Genomic DNA, 23,940 nt, shown 5'->3' on the forward strand with positions numbered 1-23,940 from the left:
GCATCTTGGAAGGGAGGGTGCGATCAGTCGTTGAGAGGAAGTTGGATGAAAACCAGTGTGGTTTCAGACCACAGAGAGGCTGTCAGGATCAGATTTTCAGTATGCGCCAGGTAATTGAAAAATGCTACGAGAGGAATAGGCAGTTGTGTTTATGTTTCGTAGATCTAGAGAAAGCATATGACAGGGTACCGAGGGAAAAGATGTTCGCTATACTGGGGGACTATGGAATTAAAGGTAGATTATTAAAATCAATCAAAGGCATTTATGTTGACAATTGGGCTTCAGTGAGAATTGATGGTAGAATGAGTTCTTGGTTCAGGGTACTTACAGGAGTTAGACAAGGCTGTAATCTTTCACCTTTGCTGTTTGTAGTTTACATGGATCATATGCTGAAAGGTATAAAATGGCAGGGAGGGATTCAGTTAGGTGGAAATGTAGTAAGCAGCCTGGCCTATGCTGACGACTTGGTCTTAATGGCAGACTGTGCCGAAAGTCTGCAGTCTAATATTTTGGAACTTGAAAATAGGTGCAATGAGTATGGTATGAAAATTAGCCTCTCGAAGACTAAATTGATGTCAGTAGGTAAGAAATCCAACAGAATTGAATGTCAGATTGGTGATACAAAGCTAGAACAGGTCGATAATTTCAAGTATTTAGGTTGTGTGTTTTCCCAGGATGGTAATATAGTAAGTGAGATTGAATCAAGGTGTAGTAAAGCTAATGCAGTGAGCTCGCAGTTGCGATCAGCAGTATTCTGTAAGAAGGAAAGTCTTCTGTCTTCTGAGTGAGCATGTACGAGTCTTATTAGATAGCAAGTGTTTCGTTGAAATCAAATTCCTCGGTCGTATCTAAGATTCCTTTAGGTTCTCACTAACCATTCAAGAACTAGAGACAATAATGTTCATAAAACACACCCAACGAAATACCTCTGGGAGGAAGTATAGAAGAGGGATAGTGACAGTAATAATGTCAATGGTTTTACGTCCAGCTAACTACCTACTTGTATGGTTTTCAGAGACGCTGAGGTGCCGGAATTTAGTCTCACCGGAGTACTTTCATATGCCGGTTAGAGCAACTTCAAATACTACCGGACTGAGGAGCGATCGAACCCGCTAACTTGTGCTCAGAAGGTCAGTACTTCTATACTGAGAGTCCACTCAAGACCTTAGCGGTCCCTTTGATGTTAGACTTCTGGTCGGTGAAAAGGCTTCCGCAGCGCCAAATAGTTCCCTAGGTTTGTTACTTGTTCCTGAAGTCAGGAGCTTCCTTCAGTTTGGTTAGATATTCTGGTAAACTGACTTGACGAATTACAAATTTTTGCCCTGTATAAATATGGAAAATATATCACAGGTTGTATATTATTCGGGTTCCTTACCAACTCTTACATTTCATACGTAGATGGCTATGAATAGTTATTGTTCTCTCAGTGGTGTATGTAGCAAAATAATAATAATTTAATATGATATTGATATCTTATTGCACTGTGTACTTAGTAAGCTTTGTTCGAGTTCATTCCATTGCTGATAAGTTCGCATAATATGTGCGACGTTGAAAATGGATCCAAGAAAGCTGTTGGCAATACTGGTTGCAACAGCATGTTGGTGTTGAGTATTCATAATGGCTGCCAGCTGTGAGCAAGACGTGTGTGATGCTGTGACGCTTGAGTCCCCTGTGAAATACTTTAAAACTAACAAAAGTGGAGAAAAATTAAGTGGGAAATCTAAACCAAATTGTTTTAAACGTTTACAATAGCCTACGAGATGAGAATCCACTGTGGACTGTGGAAGACGTGGTGAAAAACACCGCGCAGCCGACCGGCGTTTCTGTGTACAGTGTTTACGCCGCTCGCGTGGAATTTAAACTCCACGGAAAATCCAAGTCTCCAGCGAAAGGAAGATGTGTCAGCTCAGCACTCGCCGTAAATAAAACAGGAAGGGCCTTAACACGGTATGGGAATATGATCCTTGGCGTATTCGATGATGATGATGATGATGATGATGATGATAATAATAATAATAATTTGTACTTTACTTTATATTCGTAACCGCCGTCTACCTGCGGAAATGTTGTCATGAGGGGAACATGAGTTCGTTTTTACCTTCCGAATGATGGACTACAATATTTACAACATTCCTGGAAACATTATATTTTGCAATCCCACTCACAGGTGGTTTTCTCAGCTTTTTGAACTGTGAGAAACTGCCACTGACAGTCGTTGCACGAGAGCGGAATCGTATCCCGGTACTTATGTTGTAAGTCCCCATGTGCCTCACACAAATTGCATTATGAAATAAAAATAAACCTTGCTTCTCTTGCCTCGTTATTCGTCAGTAATCTGTAGGTTTCACATGGTCAATAAAGGAATAAATAGGCATGGTATGTAATCGAAGTACAGCTATGTGAAAGGATGTGATTTCGTTTGATGCTTCACTATTTCAGAATGAAGTACTTGTCAGATAGACGCACGGCGTTAATAATAAACTGGTTGTGGCGGAGATGGAGAACGGAGACGGGAAGGGGGAACAGGGGACGTGCTCACATGCGGAAGGATACTTTTCCTAAGCTCTTGAGTTGAATTTCAGTATACCGTCTGAACCACTCAGCCCGGCAGGGGGTCAGAGGTTTGTGGAGAGCTGCACTCAAGACGATCCGGTGGTGTACAGACGTAGGTCTCCGAACGGTACACCAACTACCCAGACTGTCGCTCTGCTCTTCAGACTAACAGTGGGTATCACCTGTCTGGTTTCCACAGTTCTCAGTGAGGAAGGTTAAAGAATTACTTGGAAAGCGGCAATCATTAGGCGAGATCAGACATGTTGCAGTTGAAAAAAAAGAAAATGATAGCTTGTGTTTCTAGAAACAGAAAACAAATCGACGTGAAACATCTCCTCTAGGGCAGTACAAAATTACCTTCCTCTTTACGAAACCTTTCATAGCGCGGTCAGGTTTGGCATTTGCGAGCCGGCTCTCACGCGTCCTTCTCCGTGAAGGATTATAATGTTCTTACTTTAAGTAAGGCGTCCATGACCTACACTGTAACCTCTCTCTGTGGATCAGTGGTACAGTGTCGGTCTACGGATCCCAAATAACCCGGCTGAGGTAGTCTGATTTTTGAAGAGCGGAAATAAGTCCATTCGGCACTCCTTCTCCCAAGATGTTGACATGTGAAAGATCTCTGGCGACATATTTGTACTTTCTTAATCCGTTTACCCTCCAGGGTTGGTTTCCCCTCGGATTCAGTGAGGAATCCCACCTTTATCGCTTCCTGGGGCGTGAGACTTAGGTCGGGGGATAAAAATGGGAAGGAGGACCAGTACCTCGCCCAGGTGGCCACACCTGCTATGCTGAACGGTGGCCTTGTTGGGGCATGGGAAGATTGGAAGGGATAGGCAATGAAGAGGGAAGGAAGTGGTCGTGGCCTAAAGTTAGGTACCATTGAGCTAATGGCACGTGGCGTTCCCAAGCGGTCACCCATCCAAGTACTGGCCACGCCCAATGTTGCTTAACTGCGGTGATCGGACGAGAACCGGTGTATTCAACATGGTATGGCCGTTGGCTGCTCTGGTACATGCAACGGCTAATTCGTTACGCTGTGAATCGCCGGCAGCGTATCTCTGTTGTAGAGAAGTCGTCTATTTATTATGTGTGTATTCTAATATTCTTGTACTGTACAGCACTTATTACTGATGGTTATGATGCTGTGGTGTGCAGCGATATAACACGGCATGATTTGTACTGATACAGAAATTCGCTATAATGTTTAACTGTGCTTGGTTTTGTCATTTAGCTTTTGAGGCGCATTTTATTTTTGCCACATTTTACTTCTTTTTCACAAGCGCATTAAATCGCTACCATTCTTTTCGTGAGGCAATATGACGGGACAGCAGTACCCGGCGTTGCCTGGGCAAATTTATTAACTGCAGTTAACTGCATCGCCCACCCCGAGCCTATAAAAACGATATGCTGTCTATTTTCCCCCAGTTCGTCATGAACTTCAATACCGAGGTTTTTTATGTGCAGTGGTTTACCCATGTTGCTGTATAAACATAAATAAGACCCCCCCCCCCCGCCGTCTTCACTTTACAACCCCTGTACCTTGGATTTAAAACATTGCAGTTTAGTTTCTTACTTCTTTTATTTTGAACTTAAGTATCGAGTTTCATCAATATATATGTCACGGTTTTCCCATGATGTTGTTGAGCAGAGCTGTTCGATATGGCAACCCTGTTGTCATAAAAGCAATACTGTTTTCTTAACATGGAATGACCTATAATAAATGAGCATTTCTACAGTGTGGAAAGTATGATCAGGATATCTGTACAAGATAGCAATGTCTGTTGTGAACCAATTAAAAGATGACATGTTATCAAAATCCTAGCCTTGTTCATTACTATACTCACACGAGTACCGTTTCAATTACCGTTTCAATTTAAATACGATACATGCTTTTTCTGAAAATTGAAAAAGGCTGCCACAGCTGAATATATGTACAGTCACTCAAAAAATGGAGCGCATATTAGGGCCTACAGCATGTTCCTCGCATTTAATATTTTATCAGACTTAATTATTATCGCCTCCCATGTGAATAACCACAACAAACATTATATCTACAGGTTCAGTTGCTTCTCAGAAAAGTGAACTTGTGAGGAACATGCACAATACCATGTGCTCATTCCTTTTTATCTTTTTGAGCGACTGTACTTTTAAGGAGTTCGATAATTTCAGTGAATGTTGAGGAAGGGATAATATTCACTTCCGAAAATAGTCTAGAGTAAATTGAAAGTTAGTTTTGTCTTGCAAAAGCGAGACTTCCCTATTATATAAAGCCACAAGGCTAACTGACTGACTCACTGACATTAATGTTTGCCCACTTCCAGATGAGCTCGGAACTTGAAATTCGGCAATCTCATAGCTATTAAGCTGCAACTCAAGGAAAAATTCCAAAAAGTTCAATAATTTCATATTTAGCCCCCCCCCCCAAGCCCAATCAAAATATCGGACTCAAATTTCGTGTTAGACCCCTCCAGATGAACTAGGAACTTGAAATTCGACAATCTGATAGCTAATAGGCTGTAAACCAAGGAAAAATTCCAAAACATTCCATTTTTTATATTTAGCCCCCCCCCCCATCCAATCAAAGTATCGGACTCAAATTTCGGGTTAGACCCTTCCAGATGAACTAGGAACTAGAAATTCGGCAATCTGATAGCTATTAGGCTGTAACCCAAGGAAAATTCCCAAAAGTTTTATTTTTCTATTTTTGCCCCCCATCCCCCAAACAAAATTGTTATATATAACCGAAAATGGTTAAAAATATGCTCTGTCGCATTAAAATGATCAAATACGCATTAATATACTCGAGCATGGACCCTTAATTAACTTAATCTTCATAACAAGAATGTCTATAGTTTTAGGAAAAAACAGGTAGTAAAATGCAAAGTCATTAAAATCCTAACCTTATTTATCACATACTTAAGAAAATGTTTCCTTTGCACTCCTCAGTGTTAGCTAAACGGCAACTTATTTATACATTGACTTCTATCTTACCTGTCCCTTATATTATCCAGGTAGTTTCCTATGTAGTCCACCATCTCCTTTGCGAAATCCTTAAATTGTGGAGTCTCCATGTTGTGGCGCTCTGAAACCCAGATAAATACACAATGAGTATAGAGCCACATTATGTAAATCACAGACAGAGTCTGCTATCAGTAAGATAACAGCCACCGCAGAGATCAAGGCCACTGCAATTTCATTCACTCACAGATTCATTAGACAATATACAAACAGGAATTGCTGCTCATTACCAACAATATGATTTCACGGTTCATTTCACGATTTTAACCGGATGATGATGATGATGATGATGATGATGATGATGATGATGATGATGATGATGATGATGATAATGGGCCATGTACTTCGTGGCTCTTCGACAGAGGGAAATAACCTTGAAGATAAACACCATCTCGGTGCTGGTAGTCCAGAAATCAAAACCAAACCCCATGGCACAACAGTCCCGAAGGGCCAAGGTCTACCAAGGGACCGCTGCTCAGCCCGAAGGCCCGCAGATTATGAGGTGTCGTGTGTTCGGCACGACGAATCCTCTCGGTCGTTATTATTGGCTTTCTAGACCGGGGCCGATATCTCAGCGGCAGATAGCTCTTCAATTGTAACTCGGGACCTCCGGGTAAGAGGCAAGCACGCTATAGCTGGTAGTCCAGCCACCATGTATCTATGAACAGAAGTATGCCACACTTGCGTGATTTCACGCTGCATTACTGCGTATTATTCACGCAGCTGAACGACCGGCGAGGTGGGTGGCCACACTTGCGTGGTTGCATGGCGTGATTTTTGTAGTGTGTTATATATAGAAAAGTAGCAAAACATCGCCATTGCTTTGCAAATGGAAAGAATTCCATAAATATCAACTCCGTTGTTGCGTTGGTTGTTCGTCGTGATCGTCGTCAAAGAAAATATTGGATTCATCCTATAATGAGTGACAGGTCATAAAGTGGAAAATTTGTGCTCTTAAGACAATAAAGAGATTTTAATTGAGTATTAATTTTAAAAAATGCTTTTCTGTTTGTTGAAAAATGCTATCAGCAAAAGAAACACGTCTCCCACAACACAGCGTCCGTTCCTGATAACGATAACCACGCATCTCTCTTCACGTCTGTCTTTGAACTCTTGGTCCTTTGAATCGTAAAGGCAGGGGTACATTTGTACCTCCAAAATTATTAACTCACTGTCTAATTCCATTCTGCAAAGTGAACGTACAAAACGAACCCAGATGGACGCGCAGTATTCAAACAAGAGCACAATACCTCAGCGTCTTCTTCCCGCAAGTGTGGCCAGGTACTGGACGGGAAACACGCAAACAAAATGAACCTTGGCCCATTCTGGAGCGGGCGACCTTGAAGACGCACCTTGTCTCTTATCTCGCGGCGGGAAATCACTCTGTGTGTGGCCGATCCCGTCCAAGTTAGTGCTGTGCATTTTTGACGCGAGATTTCACGCAGTAACGCAGAGTGAAATCTCGCAAGTGTAGCCGTAGCCTTAAGCTCTCACAGTATAAGAGCGTGTGATTTGTAACTACGGGCTGGTAGGCAAGAGCGCAAGTATTCAGCAGTTTCCTGTCCCTACGCCCATTCATAGACTGATGAAACCGGAACTCTTAATTGTTTGCTATATTCTTGACCTACTCAGTTCCCAGATTTAATTGGCAAGGAGAAAGACCTCTCATTAACATGCAAGAAAACGTTGCTGCTCACTACTGAATGCTGTGAATATTTGAAATACGAATCATTTATTTGCATTTTAGAACCTAACAAAGACTATGGATTACAAGTGGTGAAAGTAGAAGTGAAGGATATGCACGTACATCCACGATAGTTCATCACACCTAGGATGATGCTGTCTTCCTATTCTATTTTCTTCTCTCTCAGGCAATGATACATTTACACTCTCTGTTAATAGATTAAGAAATTTGATGATTTCTATCATTTAAATGACAGTATTACAGTGAACATTCAGAGAAGTATCAAAACTTCAGAGTATGAAATAATAGAAGAATTCTCGAAAAGCGTTTATGGACAGCTTGTCTTCATTCGATGTCTTACTCTTTTATTATCGGCCTTTGTATTACAGTTCTTACAACAGGTGCTTAATTAGACTTATCTTTCATTGCATTTACTTTTATGAAACTATTTATATGTTAAGGGACCTAGTCTTAAACATCCAGTCAATATCTGGCTCCATTTACACGTTTTACAATAGAATCTGCGTTTCGAGACTAAAATCTTCTATTTGCATTACTCATAGTGCTGTGTATAATAATAATAATAATAATAATAATAATAATAATAATAATAATAATAATAATAATAATAATAATAATAATAGTAGCCGTGCGGTTACTGTTGCGTAGCTGTGAGTTTACATTCTGGACATGGTGAGTTCGAATCCCACCGTCGGCAGCCCAGAGAAAGGTTTTTCGTGGTTTGCCATTTTCACAACAAGGAAATACTGGGGCTGTAGCTAAATTAAGGCCATGACAGGTTCCTTCCCAATCCTAGCCTTTCCCCTTATGTGTTAGTGCGTCGTTAAACAACTAGAACAAAAATCATCAAGGTATTCTATTCATTAGTATACCAGGCAAGGTGTTCACTGGTACTTTGGAAGGAAGGGTGTGATCAGTGGTTGAGAATAAGTTGGACGAAAACCAGTGTGATTTCTCACCACAGAGGGACTGTCAGGATCAGTTTTCAGTATGCATAAGGTAGTTGACAAATGCTACGAGAGGAATAGAGAGTGTTTCGTAGATTTCGAGAAGGCATAAGGCATAGTAGCAAGGAATAAGTTGTTGGCCGTTCTGAAGGATTATGGGATTAAAGGTAGATTATTAAAAGCAATCAAATGAATTCATGTTGTCAATTGGGCTTTAGTGAGAATTCATGGTAGAATGAGTGCTTGTACCTTCGTACCTTACAGGAGGTAGAAAAGGCTGTAAACTTTCACCATAAAAAAAAAATTTTAAAAAATACATGCGACACCTACTGAAAGGTATAGAGTGGCAGGGATGGATTCAGTTGGGTGGAAATGTAGTACGCAGTTTGACCCATGCCGACGACTTGGTTTTAATGGCAGACTGTGGTGAAAGCTTGCACACCGAGCTCGATAGCTGCAGTCGCTTAAGTGCAGCCAGTATCCAGTAATCGGGAGGTAGTGGGTTCGAGCCCCACTGTCGGCAGCCCTGAAGATGGTTCTCCGTGGTTTCCCATTTTCACACCAGGCAAATGCCGGGGCTATACCTTAATTAAGGCCACGCCCGCTTCCTTCCAATTCCTAGGCCTTTCCTATCCCATCGTCGCCGTAAGACATATCTGTGTCGGTGCGACGAAAAGCAAAAAAGAAAAAAGAAAGCTTGCAATTTATTCTGTAAGAAAGAAGTCCCTGACGAAATTACCTTTACACCGGTCTGTTTTCAGACCAACTTTGCTACATGGGAGTGAAAGCTGGCTGGACCCAACAAACTTGAAAGTAGCGAGAATGATTGCCGGTACAAACCTATGGAAACAACAGCAGGAGGGTGCTCGGAATGTGGCGATACAAGCAGTTAAGAATGAACTCGATGGATGCAGCAGTAAACATAAATCGGCTTCGATGGTGGGGTCATGTTAGGTAAATGGAGGGCAAGAGAAGTTTTTTGCTAGTGGCTTTACGTTGCACCGACACAGATAGGTCTTATGGGGACGATGGGATAGGAAATGCCTCAGAGTTGGAAGGAAGCGGCCGTGGCCTTAATTAAGGTACAGCCCCAGCATTTGCCTGGTGTGAAAATGGGAAACCACGGAAAACCATCTTCAGGGCTGCCGACAGTAGGATTCGAACCCAATAATCTCCCGGATGCAAGCTGACAGCCACGCGTCCCTAACCGCACGGCGAACTCGCCTGGTAAGATAGAGACAGAGGTGGATGAAAGTGCCCAAGATCTCGCTCTCATAACAGATAATGAACTAGAAGAGAAATGTCGGTACAATAATGATGAATTCGTTCTAAATAGAGACAAGGGAGTACAGCAGAGAATCCGAAGGAGTAAAATTAGTGTCAGTCTGGGATCATACATTTTGAGCATGGGGGATCCGGCTGAATTTTGCACTGCTTCTATTTACTTGTTCTACGATAGTCTCTTTCCTCTACCTATCAGATTGTCCTTCGTCCACAGTCGTTGTTTTTTGACACCGACACAAGTGATAGCAAGTCGTTCATTTCCACGAATACAAGGCCCTTTTGTGTTTCTTATTCATAACTAGGGCTCGGATAATACTATGTGCTTAACTTTTCAGAAATATGTAATTATTTAGTGCCTAAAAGGTGGAAAATAAGTGATTAAGTTTCCAAAATATGTTCGCAAGTTTGTACTATAGTTATACCCCCCACCCCAGTTACTCGAAAATATACTTTAAACGGCCAGCCCGTTGAATAAACCAGTCCATAATACAAATGACCCGTCAGGCGTAATTGCCCCTTAACAGGCCAGCGCTTGTCGCAGTCGTCGGTGGATGCGAGCGGGTCTTCGCCCAAAAATGGCCACGGCTGGTCGGTGGTCCAACAGCTCTGCACTCCGACCAGACAACCGAGCAGATGAGGGGTGGCCACGGCTCAACCGCCTTTGCATTCGGGAGACGGGACAAGGCTGGACCTGGGGCTGGCCCCAACCGTCGGATGTCCTGAGAATGGTTTTCCATTCTCGTGCACTAAGGCGAATGCCGGGACAGTTCCTAGTATAGGCCACGGTCGCCAACTCCTTCACATTCTCCGTTCATCTCCTTCACCGTACCAAATCTCCCGGCCTGAGAGACGGCGTTACCGACTAAGAGGCCCGCCTCCCCCCTTCAGGGGAGGAATGAAAACGTTTTAATAGTAGTAGTAGTAGTTTCCGAATTATACAGCACTTACCGCGGATACGCGATACGAAAGGATGTACGTGCTGTTTTCGAATTTTATTCTAAAGAGTGGAGGAAAAAGATCACGTCAGAACCTTTCATGGCGTTGAAATGTGCTCCAATGACGTAAAAATTAAATTAAATTTCTCCCCTGGCTCGCCTACACAAACACTCAGACAGTTAAACACAGCAACACCTGCACTCAGATGCACTAACATTCACTATTTGGTTGTTTTCATCAGCAACTTACATTTATACAGAATAAAATACTACAACAGTATTTTCACGTGCAAGACAAGTAAACGTATACCCACAAAAATAAACAGGATGTCACAATTTTCAAGTGGTAACATATACACAAAAAACAAACCAGTAATTCCATCAATGTCTAGACTCTAGAGCAAAATAATGCAAAAGAAAATCACTACTATGCCACTCGGTGCCTATACTGGAGCATTTTACTTTTTTCTAACATACAAGTACGCACAGGAAGAACAAACTGCTCTGATTTCACGAATGAAGTCATACTTGACGTTAAAAAAAGAAGAGTACACCCTCTTTGTCATTCCAAATGCAAAAAGAACAAAACGCTTTAGCATTACAGTACAGTGCATAAGCACCATTTTGAAGTTTCCAAAAAGAAAGTCCTGCCTATTTTCATCTAGAACAGTTTTGTATCGCGAAACTCTTCTCTCCACATTGGATGAGGTTACTGGTGCATCTTTACTGTAAAACACACAATTTTCGACAGTGAGAATTATTCTTCGTTGCGCTCCAGATTTCTGATGTCACTAAGTACACTACTTACTTGCACGAGTTTATGGTACCCCGGATTATTTAATAAGACGTTCCTTAATTTCACCAAAACTTGTTTCCCGAGCTCTCCTGACAGAATTCCTAACCTTCTCACAGACTTCAAGTATGTCATGCAGAGCTGACGAAAGTGATACGTCTTTCTTTTCAAGTTTCAAAGTTAGATTTAAATGTATAACCAAGTCTCCTTGAACTTCCTTCGCACACATAGCTACTAAAGACTCACTAATGCTCACACCATCACCTTTGTTTAGTTTTTTGAGGACAGATTTATAAGCTCAAAATTGTCCGCCTAAATAGCCCAGGGCTCGGTTACGTCTCAAAACTCGCGGGCTAATATTAGTAGCAAATAGTATCAAAACTCACGAGCAGATTAGATTTATGGACACAGACTGTATCTGTTTACAGCTTTGTGAATGTACCAAATGAGGTGGAAGTTCGCTGAATTATTCACCTTACTGCTGTTAAGCGTGCCTCAGAGCTTTCTCCTCTTATCTTTGAATACTTCAAACGAGTAACGCTGACAAAGCAAACTGGATCACATGCACAGTGAGACTGTCAGCCCATCTGGTAGCCATGGTAGTTGAGGCGTCAAGTCTGTGGTTTGCCGGTTCGAGTTCCAATGGTGGTAAAAAATTCTACAATCAGAATGTTGGTTGGCAGGGTGGAAGAGGTGGTGGTATACAATCTCTAATCACTGGATGGCGTTCCTAAAGCCTGGATTCAGTTACAAACCACTCCGCAGTGTTCGTATGGAGTGAGGCCATATGACACTGTCGGATGGGGACGCTAAGCCTTAAGCAGACCCCTTGGTACTATTCGACAGGAGAAGGCTATGTGCCGGCACCGGGTTTCACCCTCTCCCTTTCTACTACCATATATCACGCCATTTATTTAATCTCATTAACTCCTCTGGTGAGGTTGACGTCATGAAGGGCATCCTGTCGGTTTTTTATTTTGTTTTATGTCGCACCACCACAGATAGATCTTACGGCAACGATGGGGTAGGAAAGGGCTAGGAGTGGGTAGGAAGAGACCGGCCTTAATTAAGGTAATTCCCTAGCATTTGCCTGGTATGAAAATGGGAAACCACGGAAAGCGATCTTCACGGGCACCGACTGTGAGGATCGAGTCCACTATCTCCCGAATGCAAGCTGACAGCTACGTAAACTGTGCAGCCACTCGCTCGGCCCCGTCGTAAAATCTCGCTACGAAGATCCATCTCGCTTCACACCCGACCCGGAGAGAAACGGAACAGGGGGTGGACAAACACACATTTAGTTAAATAAAAATATTTAAGCGCGTAATTACCCGATCCTTGTTCATTACCTTCATTTCTCGTAGAACATATTATGCAGTTTCATGTTTTAAACTTTTAGAATCACTGCTAAAAATTAATAAAGTATGCATTAATATGCACTTATAATTGACATGTATAGTATAGAACTTCCCAATCGGCCTCCCCTAGTACGAAACAAAGTAATCTTCTAACACAATACGTTCATCTTCAAAGGATTTAAAAAAAATGCAATTCTGCAAAAGAACCTAATGTATATACAGAGAGAGAGGGATCTATTGCAGATGAGGTACGAAGATCTTGGACAGAACTTGTGACATTTTCAGAAGAAGTCGGTTATGAGGGAGGACATTCCGAATTCAAATATTCCCCAGGCTATTCACACGAGTTTTATCGTGCACTAGTTATGCTGTTCTTCTCACTCTGACTTCCAAAAATCAGAATATTATATTTGCCTCCTCTCAAGAATATTCATTCTAATATTGGAGATCACTTTACAGTACACTTTACTTCGCACCGACACAGACAGGTCTTATGGCTACGATGGGATAGGAAAGGCCGAGGAATGGGAAGAAAGTGGCCGTGGCCTTAATTAAGGTACAGCCCCAGCATTTACCTGGCGTGAAAATGGGAAACCACGGAAAACCGTCTTTAGGGCTGCCGACAGTGGGGTTCGAACACACTATCTCCCGGATGCAAGCTCACAGCCGCACACCCCTAACCGCACAGCCAACTCGCCCGGTGTACACATTTGTAAGCCAATATTACCACCAAGAGGCTTGGAAACACTAATGCTACCAAGATCGTGAAAAATGACAGAGACAAACCAGTAGAAAAAATACGTAACACATCTATCTCGCTTCTTCTTCTTCTTCTTCTTCTTCTTCTTCTTCTGATGCTGCTGCTGCTTAGCCAAGCACTTCTTACTATTTAGTTGTTATCCGTACTTTGTAACACACTTCCCTAAGAAAAGCTCAATATTTCTCCTTATCTCCAACCTATTGCCGGATTACAATAATTTCTGCAATGAATGACCTTTTTATCTGATCCACTCTAAAGCCTTGAAATGCAGAACTTATACACACCCATTCCACTCGCTATTGTGGGCCACGGAAGGAGAAATGTAATCACTACCTCCGGCAACTATTGTAGAGCCTGCTAAAGCATGAGTGTGTATCGAACAGCTGAACAACTATTATGATGACTACAGATTTAATGTACCCTCTGGGGATCAGGAGTAGAGTGTTGGCCTAGAGATCTCAAGATCGCGTCAGAGAGGTAATCGGTTTATAGGAAGGCGTAAAAAGTACATTCGGCCACATCCAAAGATAGCTGGAGATAGGAGATGTCAAATTTAACGCACAAGTATCCCTAATGTCCAATCAAAATTACTAAAATACCTCTCGCGGACCAAAAACAGGCACAGCCAGAAAACATCTTGAGGCAACCTCTGAGGCTCAATACCTTAGTTGTAACTATGAGATTGACAAAGATCAATCTCCCCATTATCTTCAACTTACTAGCATGATGGCAACGTCAGTTAATGATACTACTACCCCAGGCCCTAGTATTCATACTAGGTTTTCTCGGTCATCGGATTCTGGGGGACCGAGAACATCATGCGGGAATGTATCGGAGCTTCCCAAATCTCTTCGCCCAAAGGAAAAACATTTTATTGGCACTTTAAACATCAACACGCTTCGCAAAATTGGAAAGTTGAAGCACTTAACAGACATATTAGACCAACTCAACATCCAAATTCTGGCACTCCAAGAAACTAGGTACAGTGACGAAAATCATTTTGAATCAGGAAACTATAGAATTTATAAAGGTAAACCAGCTACCCTCCTCCCTAACAAAATATTACAATTTGGCACTGGTTTTGCAGTGAGAAAAAATATCACAAATTCGGTATTATACTTTGCATCTCCTTCTGAAAGAATTTCGCTAATGACAATCAAATCAGGAAACAAAGCTTACACACTAATCAATGCACATGCACCTACAAACAATTACAATCAAAAAGACCCACAGAAGGTAGATGACTTCTGGGAATTACTAGAAGAAACTACAGCCAAAGTTCCAAAACATCATGTCAAAATTCTGCTGGGGGACTTCAATGCACAAATTGGCAAAGAGAAGAAATTTAGGACCACTGTAGGACTTTACCCTGCTCACAAAAGAACCAATAAAAATGGAGAACGTTTAATTGGCTTCTGCGAGAATTTCGATCTAAAATTGATGTCAACTCATTTCCTGGCACTTCCACAAAAGAAAATGACATGGAGATCCCCGAACATGCATTTAGGAGAATTTCAACTAGACCATGTGGCTATTTCCAAGAAAAACCAAAAAGAAATTATGAACGTTAAAGTCAAAAAGGGAATTATTGACTCCGACCACCACCTATCTCTTGTTAAAGTAAAGTTTCAACCCAACAGGAAGAAAACCAAAACAATCAGAAACCCAAGAATCGACCCTGAATTTCTGAGACAGAACTCAGACAATTTCCTTGCGAATATCTCCAACGATGCTCCTTCAAACTGGCTAGAACTCAAGGACACACTCTTGAAAGCTTCACAAAACATCAGCAATCCCCCAAGGAAACGCAAACACAGGTGGTGGAATGACACCTGTGACAAGGCCATAGAAGTCAGAATTAGGTCCTGGCTAAACTGGAGTTCCCATAAAACTGATCAAAATCGTGATGAATTCTTCAAAACACAGAAACAAACCTCAAAAATCATCAGATCTGAAAAACGAAAATATGATCAAAACAGACTGGTAGAAATAGAAGAAGATTTCAAGAAAAACAATACACGGAACTTCTACAGAACATTCAGAGAAGAATTATCCAATTACCAGGCACCTAGTCTCTGTTTCAAACGTACAGATGGGACTTTAGAAACAAGTAATAAGGGAAATTGTGAACTCCTAGCAAACCATTTCATGGACCTTTTAAACTGTGAATCTCCAAAGGAACAATTCACCTATGAAAAACCAACACCTAATCCAGATTCAGAACCCCCCACATTACAAGAAGTCAAACAAATAATCAAAGATTTAAAAGACAACAAAGCACCAGGAGAAGATGGAATAATCGCTGAAATGTTGAAAATTGGTGGTGACAAACTGGCCCAGAGTATTCAAAAAATCTTACAGGACATTTGGTTTTCTGAAGAAATTCCGGAGGATTGGAAATGTGCATTGATTCACCCACTTCACAAGAAAGGAGACAAATCAGATATTAATAACTACAGAGGAATTTCTCTCCTCTCACTCGTATATAAAATCTTCTCTAAAGCTCTACTTAATAGATTAGAGAAACAAACAGACCACCTGATCGGAGATTATCAGGCTGGATTCCGAAAAGGGAGATCCTGCGCAGAACAAATCCTAAACCTAAAAACCATACTACAGATTCGCAAAACCAAACAAACAGTAATCACCTTTGTTGACTTCAAAAAAGCGTATGATTCCATAGATCGGCAGACCCTGTTCAACATACTAGAGGAATTTCAAGTCGACAGGGAAACGAGGGAATTGATTAAACAAACTCTGACCAACACAACATCAAAAGTTAAGTTCTTGGGAGAAATTTCTGAACCGTTCGAAATCAGAACTGGCGTCCGACAGGGAGATGGACTATCCCCACTACTATTCAATTTAGTTTTGGAAAAAGTGATTCGTGAATGGAGAAAAGAAACTAAAGGTATAAACATTGGCAGACTTCTTAAAGACAAAATTCACCTTGACTGCTTAGCTTTCGCAGATGACCTTGCGATCCTTTCGAACAACAGACAAGAAGCAATCCAATCCATAGAAAAATTGAATGAAATAGCCGCAAAAACCGGACTTCAAATTTCATTTGAAAAGACGCAGTTTATGGAAGGAACTAAATCAAGATTCGACAATCAACCATTAATCACCAATTGTGGAATAATTTCCCAAGTAGACAAATTCAAGTATCTAGGTGAAATTATTCAGCCAGCAGGGTTAAATCAGGAAGCTAACAAAGAAAGAACTGCTAAACTGCAAAGGGCTTACAAAATCACATGGAACAGATACAACAAAAGATGTATATCAAAAAATGCAAAATTACGACATTACAATACAGTCATCAAACCAGAGGCACTTTATGCATCTGAAACACTGATCATTGGCGGCAGGTCACAAATGAAAAGCATTGAGAAACAAGAGAGGAAAATTCTCAGAAAAATCCTAGGACCAAAGTTCGAAAATGGAATTTGGATGAAAAAGAAACCACACGAAATTTTTCAATTCACAGAAAAAATCACAGATACCATCAGAAAGAGACGACTAAAATTCTACGGACACCTACACAGAATGGATAACAACAGGCTGACAAAGAAAATTCTAAACCTAGCTCTAACCCTGAAAATCCGCAACAATTGGTTAGCAGAAATACAAGAAGATCTACAAGAAATGGGTATCGAGGACGAAACCATTCAAGATAGAATGAAATTTAGAAGCTTAGTAAACAAACATAAATTTGCAGAGAAACCAACAAGAAAAAATACAGGCTGGACAGAAACACGCAGAAAGGAACACAGTGAAAAAATGAAGAGATATTGGGAAGAAAAGAAGAAGAAACATTGTGCAAAATAAGTTCAAACGCGCTCCACAGCTGGGCACAACGAATCAAAAAAATAATAATAATAATAATAATAATAATAATAATAATAATAATAATAAACAGGAATCACTTCGGACAATTAGTTTCATAATTCAGAGGCTTACGAGGAAAAGTAGAAATCTTCCAAAGGGGTCTTTTCAAAGGAAGGAAGGAAAGAGGAGATAAGCCAACGAATGAAGCCGAATTGGCAGAAGATCAAACCCAAAGGTGATCCATGATACCGTAGTTGTTACTTCATGGTCCATAGGGGACAAAATCGAACTGAAGACAAAGAAGAATAAGGATAAAAGATGGCAGCTATATGTCTGAGAGCGCCAGAGTGCTGCGATTTTTGCCCATAAAACGACACTACATCTACTGACGGAGTGTCTCGCACTTAAATGCCCACGGATCTCGTTTCACAGCCTAGGGCAATGGTGCAACCCGCGATCATTGACGAAAACCAAGAGTTCTCGGTGGCACAAACTGAAAAGTCACACACATTATTTTCTAGCTGATGTACCCGTGCTTCGCTACGGAATTCTACATTGTATACAGAATTCTACGTTAGGTAGTGTACACATTGTGGGCAAGATTATATTTAATTGCATAGCTCGTAACGATACCATAGAAACGCGACGGGGAAGTCACCAAATGTCCTTTCTCATATGAAGACTGGGTTAAGGAATTTTCACTGTAATGGTAGGCCCGCTTGCCTACCATAACTCACAGTCAGGTTGGAGAGTTCCCATTATAATAACAGACACTCACACTCCACCTGCCTTTTTACATCCTCAGAAAGACTGTCTTAGTGGTTTTCCCAACTGAAATGAACATAGGTCATTACAATGACGTCAGCAGGAATGGCGCGGTTAAAAGCAATGCTTTCATATCAAATACTCGATCAAATGAAAAACCACATATTTTCTCACTTTCAACGAACAGTACTACGCTGCCGATCTAACAGTGCAAAGTTCCAGAGCTGGAATGACCAAGCCACAGACAGCCGTGATCCGTGAACACTCATCGTCTTATTCGGCGGGGGTGGGGGGTGGGTGGTGGTGGTTCGAATAGCGAAGGGTCCCTGGCAAAAACTATATCCTTTTACTAATCTGTTTCCTAGGAGTACCCAATGAGTTGGAAAATAGCAATTCACTACACTGGCGGCGGAAAAATCTATCTGACTTGGAGGCAAATTTTTCCTCCAAGCCAGAGGAGAAACCCACTCTTCACTGCGAATTTGGAATAAAATGAATGTAGAATTTAATAAAAGTAAAGAGGAAGAAGCTTTTCTTAAGAAACAGTTCTTTTCAGAGTTGAATTTTGAAACTAGGTCATACAACTACTAGAGTAGGGATCGAATAGGTGGAATACTATGGTGAACCAGTGTGTTACGTATCAGCAGTATCAGAAAATGTATGAACAAGAAGAAGTTTTTCTAACTCCCCAGCTATTTCCCGCCAGTATTCAGACAAGCTGTTATACTCGGTACGCAGCAGTAATCCCATCTATCGGAGTTGAGTGGCAGCATAAGGACAAAGAATATCACAGCAAACAATGGTCAATGTAATGTTATTGTTGATCAATGTTACGCGCTTTCGATATTGTAAGCCTTCACATTTAGTTTTCTTCAGACTCTGAAATACCACTCTTATCATAGTCGGTACGGTAAACGTGAATAAAACATAAATGATCGGAAATTTTATTCTCTATAACTTTTTATGTAGTAACTTTTCGATAGGGCCAATAACATAGGAATCTAAAAATTAAATTTTAGGCGCCTTCCCCTAAACTACAATTCAGGTGAATAAAATTGTTTATGGCTTAGACTATAGTTTCTTATTCCCCGACTCTATGTATCTATTTTCATTAAAGTCTGTTAACCCATTTTCTCATGGCTCGGCATTAATATGGACTTAGCAACAAAAATACAAATTCCTGTATATCTGTGTTATCATAGCCGGTACGGTAAAAATGTATAAGACATAAATGATCGGAAATTTAATTCTGTATAACTTTAGTGATGTAGTATTTATAGATAGGACCACTAATAACATAAATATTTGAAAATTAAATTTTAGGCCTTCCCCTAAACTAGCATTTCACTCAGCGTGAATGAAATTATTTATAGCCTAGATTGTAGTGGCTTATCTCCCGACTTGATATACCAATTGTCATTAAATTCTCTTCAGCAGTTTTCTCGCGATGCGTGTACATACATACATACATACATACATACATACATACATACAGAAATTACGGCAAAATAAAAAGTGCATTTCCTTGTTACTGTGGATATGACCGATACAGAAATACCATTCTTTTCAAATTATGAGTAATGTATAGACAAAACTCTTATTTTATATATGCGAGAGAGAGAGAGAGAGAGAGAGAGATTTAGTGTTTTTTAGTGCCAGGAGTGTCCGAGGACATCTAGTGCTCGCTTGGTTCAGGTCCTTCTATTTGATACCCATGGGCGACCTGCGAGATAATGATGAATTAGGGAGAGAGTGAATTCCGGTGTCGGCACAGCCTACTCCTGTCGAACAACACCAAGGGGTCTATTTAAGGTTTAACGTTTCCATCCGGTGGACGAATCACCATCAACAGCGTCATGCTCTCATTCCATATGAACGCTACGGAGAAGTTTAGAATTGAATCCAGGCTTTTGGCGTATGATCTAGTTATTAGAAATTGTATACCACTACCTCTCCTACCCTGCCACTTAACATTTTGATGGTGAAATTTTATATCACCAACGGGACTCGAACCACGGTGTTAGACTTAACGATCATGATCACTAGGCGGGCTGACAGTCGCACTGTCTGATTAACACTGTTCATGTAAGATCAGTGACGTGATCCGGTTTGTTTGCCAGCGTTGCTCATTTGAAGTATTCAAGGATAAGAGCAAAGCTTGTTTAATAGCTAGGTGAATAATTCAGTGAACTCTCGCCTCATTTGGTGCACACACAAAGCTGTAAGCAGACAAAGTCCACCCGTGTTGTCAACTGCAGAAATAACACCATCTATTTGAATGCAAATTGATCAAGGATTCAAATAACATTGGCCTAACTTGAAACGTTAAATAGCAACTTAAATATATACTATGGTTCTGGTGACCTCGATAGCAATGCCTTTCAAATTAAGTCAACGACGACGACAACAACAACAACAAATGTTTAAAACAATTATGCCAACTGTTCAAGACATTAATACTGCCAACTGCAGATATTTCAAGTGTAACATTTCAAATGTATGAGGTAAATAAAAAATATATTTAGAAACTTATTGATCAATTCATTCAGTTATTCATTGATTCATTTGGTCATTTTCAGACTTAAATTCATTGTTGAGCCTTGTGTAGCTTTATGTGTGGAAACAATCTGGTAAACAGTGTTATTGTGATATTTGTGTAAGGTTGTGCTACTGTGGACCAAGTAATAGAATACTATGCAAACGTTTTTTCTAGCTGTTTAACGTCGCTAACACTATTACAACAGCGACGGGAAAGGAAAGGCTTATATGGGAATGTAGCGGCCGTGACCCTAGTCGAAATAATTTCATTTATTTTACTCTCCACTTACTACTGGTATCGTTTTCAGATACGCCGAAGTGCTGGAATTTTGTCCTTCAGGAGTTCTTTTATGTGCCGGTAAATCTACCGACATGAGGTTGGCGTATTTGAACACCTACAAATGCCACCAAACTGAGCTGGGGTCGAACCCGTCAACTTGGACTCTGAAGGCCTGCACTTTTGCCGTCAGAGCTACTCCCCCATCCCTTCTCATGTATAAGATACAGCTCTATCATTTGTGAAAATGAGAAACCACAGAATGACAGGTTCAAAGCTACTGACAATGGTGTTAGAAACCACCGTATCCGAAATGCAAACGTCACGATCTCCGCATCTTGTTGGAGTGGGCGTTGAGAATTCCGGAAAAACCATTCAAAACTTTTATATTGTGTTACTGGTTTTACGTCGTGCCGGCTAAGACAGGTCATGACGACGATTGGAAAGGGCAGCGCTAGGGCTGGGAAGGAAGCGACCGTGGCCTTAATTAAGATTCAGCCTGATGTGAAAATGGAAAACCACAGAAAACCATCTTCAGAGCTGCCGGTGGTGGTGGTGTTCGAATCCACCATCTCCCGAATTCAAGCTCACAGCTATGCGACCTAAACCGTGGGGTCAACTCACTCGGTGCGAATAAATATGAAAGGTAGTCAGTCTTCTGTCAGCCAGGATTAGAATTTCATATTTTCCAATAAATGATCTCCCCGGTCCTATCATATGACCTTATATAACGTGTTCGATTATGGAAAAGTTAGTATTCTCAACATGTCAACTGTTTATACATTTCTATGCGTGCTTCTACTTTTAGAAACACAAATGAAAAGGCACTTTTAGATGTGAATATTACCGTGATATTGTGTCACAATATGAAATGAGTCATGTTAGTTGCAGTAGAGGTGAAACTTCTTTGTTCTCGCTCGGGTGACTTCCACTGACACACAGTCACTCCGAACATGCTCATTAAAAGAAAAATGAAAGTGTGAGACTGCCTCCTTTTCCACACTCCTGATGACCTTACATCGTCGTGAGCATGGAGCATGCAGGCGGAGTTTCTTCCCGGGAATTTCCTTCACTGGTGTGGGCACCCGGCCGTAAAACTGGATCAGAACCACAAGTATTGAATCCAAGAAATTGGTAAGGAGGTCAGAAAGAAGAATAAGAAGACGACTCTCTGTGGATGGGAGCGGTAGAATACACCGATGGTATTCCCTGCCTGTCTTAAAACGTGACTAAAAGGCGCCCTACGGGCTCTCAATTTGGGAATGTCGGTGGCAACCACGCTCACTGAGTCACGCGTTGTCTCCACTTGTGCTAGTCTACTCACTTTAATCGTTTCTATCCGAACTCTTTTGGTCAACTCTTGTTATATCTTCCAACCTCAACGGTATTTGGTTTTCGAGACTCAGTGAGTCATTTTCACACCCTTCGTGCCCTTCCCTCTTTTGCTGATACCTTCATTTTTATTGGACGTCTTCAATTTTCCTCTTTGCTTAGTGTTGAGAGAGGACGGTTGCCCAGTTGTAGTCCTTAAAACAATAATCACCACTACCAAGAGGAAGAAGAAATGTGGAGAGACGGAATATACCTCTCCCTGTGGGTGGGGGCGGTAGAACAACATGCACGATATCCCCTGCCTGTCGTAAGAGGCGACCAACAGGGGCTCTGAACTTTGGAACGTGGGTTGGCGACTGCGAGGCCCTTAGCTGAGTCCTGGCATTGCTTCCACCTATTTGTGCCAGGCTCCTTACTTTCATCTATCCTGTTCGACCTCCCTTGGTCAACTCTTATTCTTTTCCGACCCCGATGGTACGTATTAGGTATCGAGGCCTAGGGATATTTCATTTTCACGCCCTTCGTGGCCCTTGTCTTTCTTTGGCCGATACCTTCATTTTTGAAGTTTCTGATCCCTTCCATTTTTCCTCTCTGATTAGTGTTATATAGAGGATGGTTGCCGAGTTGTACTTCGTCTTAAAACAATAATCACCGGGCGAGTTGGCCGTGCGCGTTGAGGCGCGCGGCTGTGAGCTTGCATCCGGGAGATAGTAGGTTCGAATCCCACTATCGGCAGCCCTGAAAATGGTTTTCCGTGGTTTCCCATTTTCACACCAGGCAAATGCTGGGGCTGTACCTTAATTAAGGCCACGGCCGCTTCCTTCCAACTCCTAGGCCTTTCCTATCCCATCGTCGCCATAAGACCTATCTGTGTCGGCGCGACGTAAAGCCCCTAGCAAAAAAAACAAACAATAATCACCACCACCACCACCACGGAATATACGCAAGAGACATGTTGATTTTGGTAGATGATTATACAGCACAGCTATACTGGTATATGACACACATCTCCATTTCTTCTTCTTCTTCTTCTTCTTCTTCTTCTTCTTATTATTATTATTATTATTATTATTATTATTATTATTATTATTATGCCGTCTCGTCACATATAGTTGGTGGCCATCATCGAGTTATATTTTCTACTTTGAGTTCCCTGTATTAGAGTTACCGTATTGTATCACGCTGCATTTGTCATTTCGGAACATGTGACCGAAATAAGCCACTTTTCAACGTTTTGACTTGCCATGATTTCTGGGCACGACGGAGTATTTCCTCGTAGGTGACATGATCTATTTATTTATTTATTTGTTTATAATCAACAACGGCATAGTACCGAACTATAAAAATCCGTAATATGCACAATAATAATTATTAAACTAAAATTTAAAATATACACAAAATTACAGAGCACACACATATTCACAAAATAATCTGTACACGACTAATGCAATTGAAACCCTATGTTTTAAATATTTACAAAAACCAAAGAAAATTCACTTAAATACAAGAGAAGAAACAGAGAATAGACCAGGAACAAACCGGAAGAAAAAATGACGCAAAGTTTTGTGAGAAATATCATGACAGAAGGAAGGATACGATAAGCAGATATCTAGATTCTTGTTGAATACGGACAGAGATGGACTTCTGGGTAAGAGGAAGGTGGAAGTACGGAATATGGAAGAGGGTTTTCATCCTGGTACAATTAAGGCCACGGCCGCTTCCTTCCCAGTCCTAGCACTTTCCTGTACCATCGTCGCCGTAAGACGTATCTGTGTCGGTGCGACGTAAAGCCAGTAACTCATCCAGATCGTTACATGTCATAATGAGGCTACTTAAAGGATGCA

At 41.2% G+C, this 23,940-nt stretch overlaps 1 protein-coding gene and 1 non-coding gene across 3 annotated transcripts in view; both read right to left on the reverse strand.

The window, feature by feature from the left end:
- Positions 1-23,940, reverse strand: part of LOC136871800 (aromatic-L-amino-acid decarboxylase) — a 151,265-nt gene that overhangs the window by 67,658 nt on the left and 59,667 nt on the right. For both annotated transcript variants that reach the window (XM_067145399.2, XM_067145402.2), the window contains exon 2: positions 5,548-5,638. In XM_067145399.2, the coding sequence (XP_067001500.1) occupies positions 5,548-5,627 (80 nt within the window). In that variant the 5' untranslated portion in view covers positions 5,628-5,638. The remainder of the gene's footprint in view (positions 1-5,547; positions 5,639-23,940) is intronic.
- LOC136872834 (5S ribosomal RNA) lies at positions 3,439-3,557 on the reverse strand. Its single transcript, XR_010859999.2, has one exon. It is a non-coding gene; the product is annotated as a 5S ribosomal RNA (ribosomal RNA).

Source organism: Anabrus simplex, chromosome 4, assembly GCF_040414725.1.
Source record: "Anabrus simplex isolate iqAnaSimp1 chromosome 4, ASM4041472v1, whole genome shotgun sequence".
Classification (NCBI taxonomy): domain Eukaryota; kingdom Metazoa; phylum Arthropoda; class Insecta; order Orthoptera; family Tettigoniidae; genus Anabrus; species Anabrus simplex.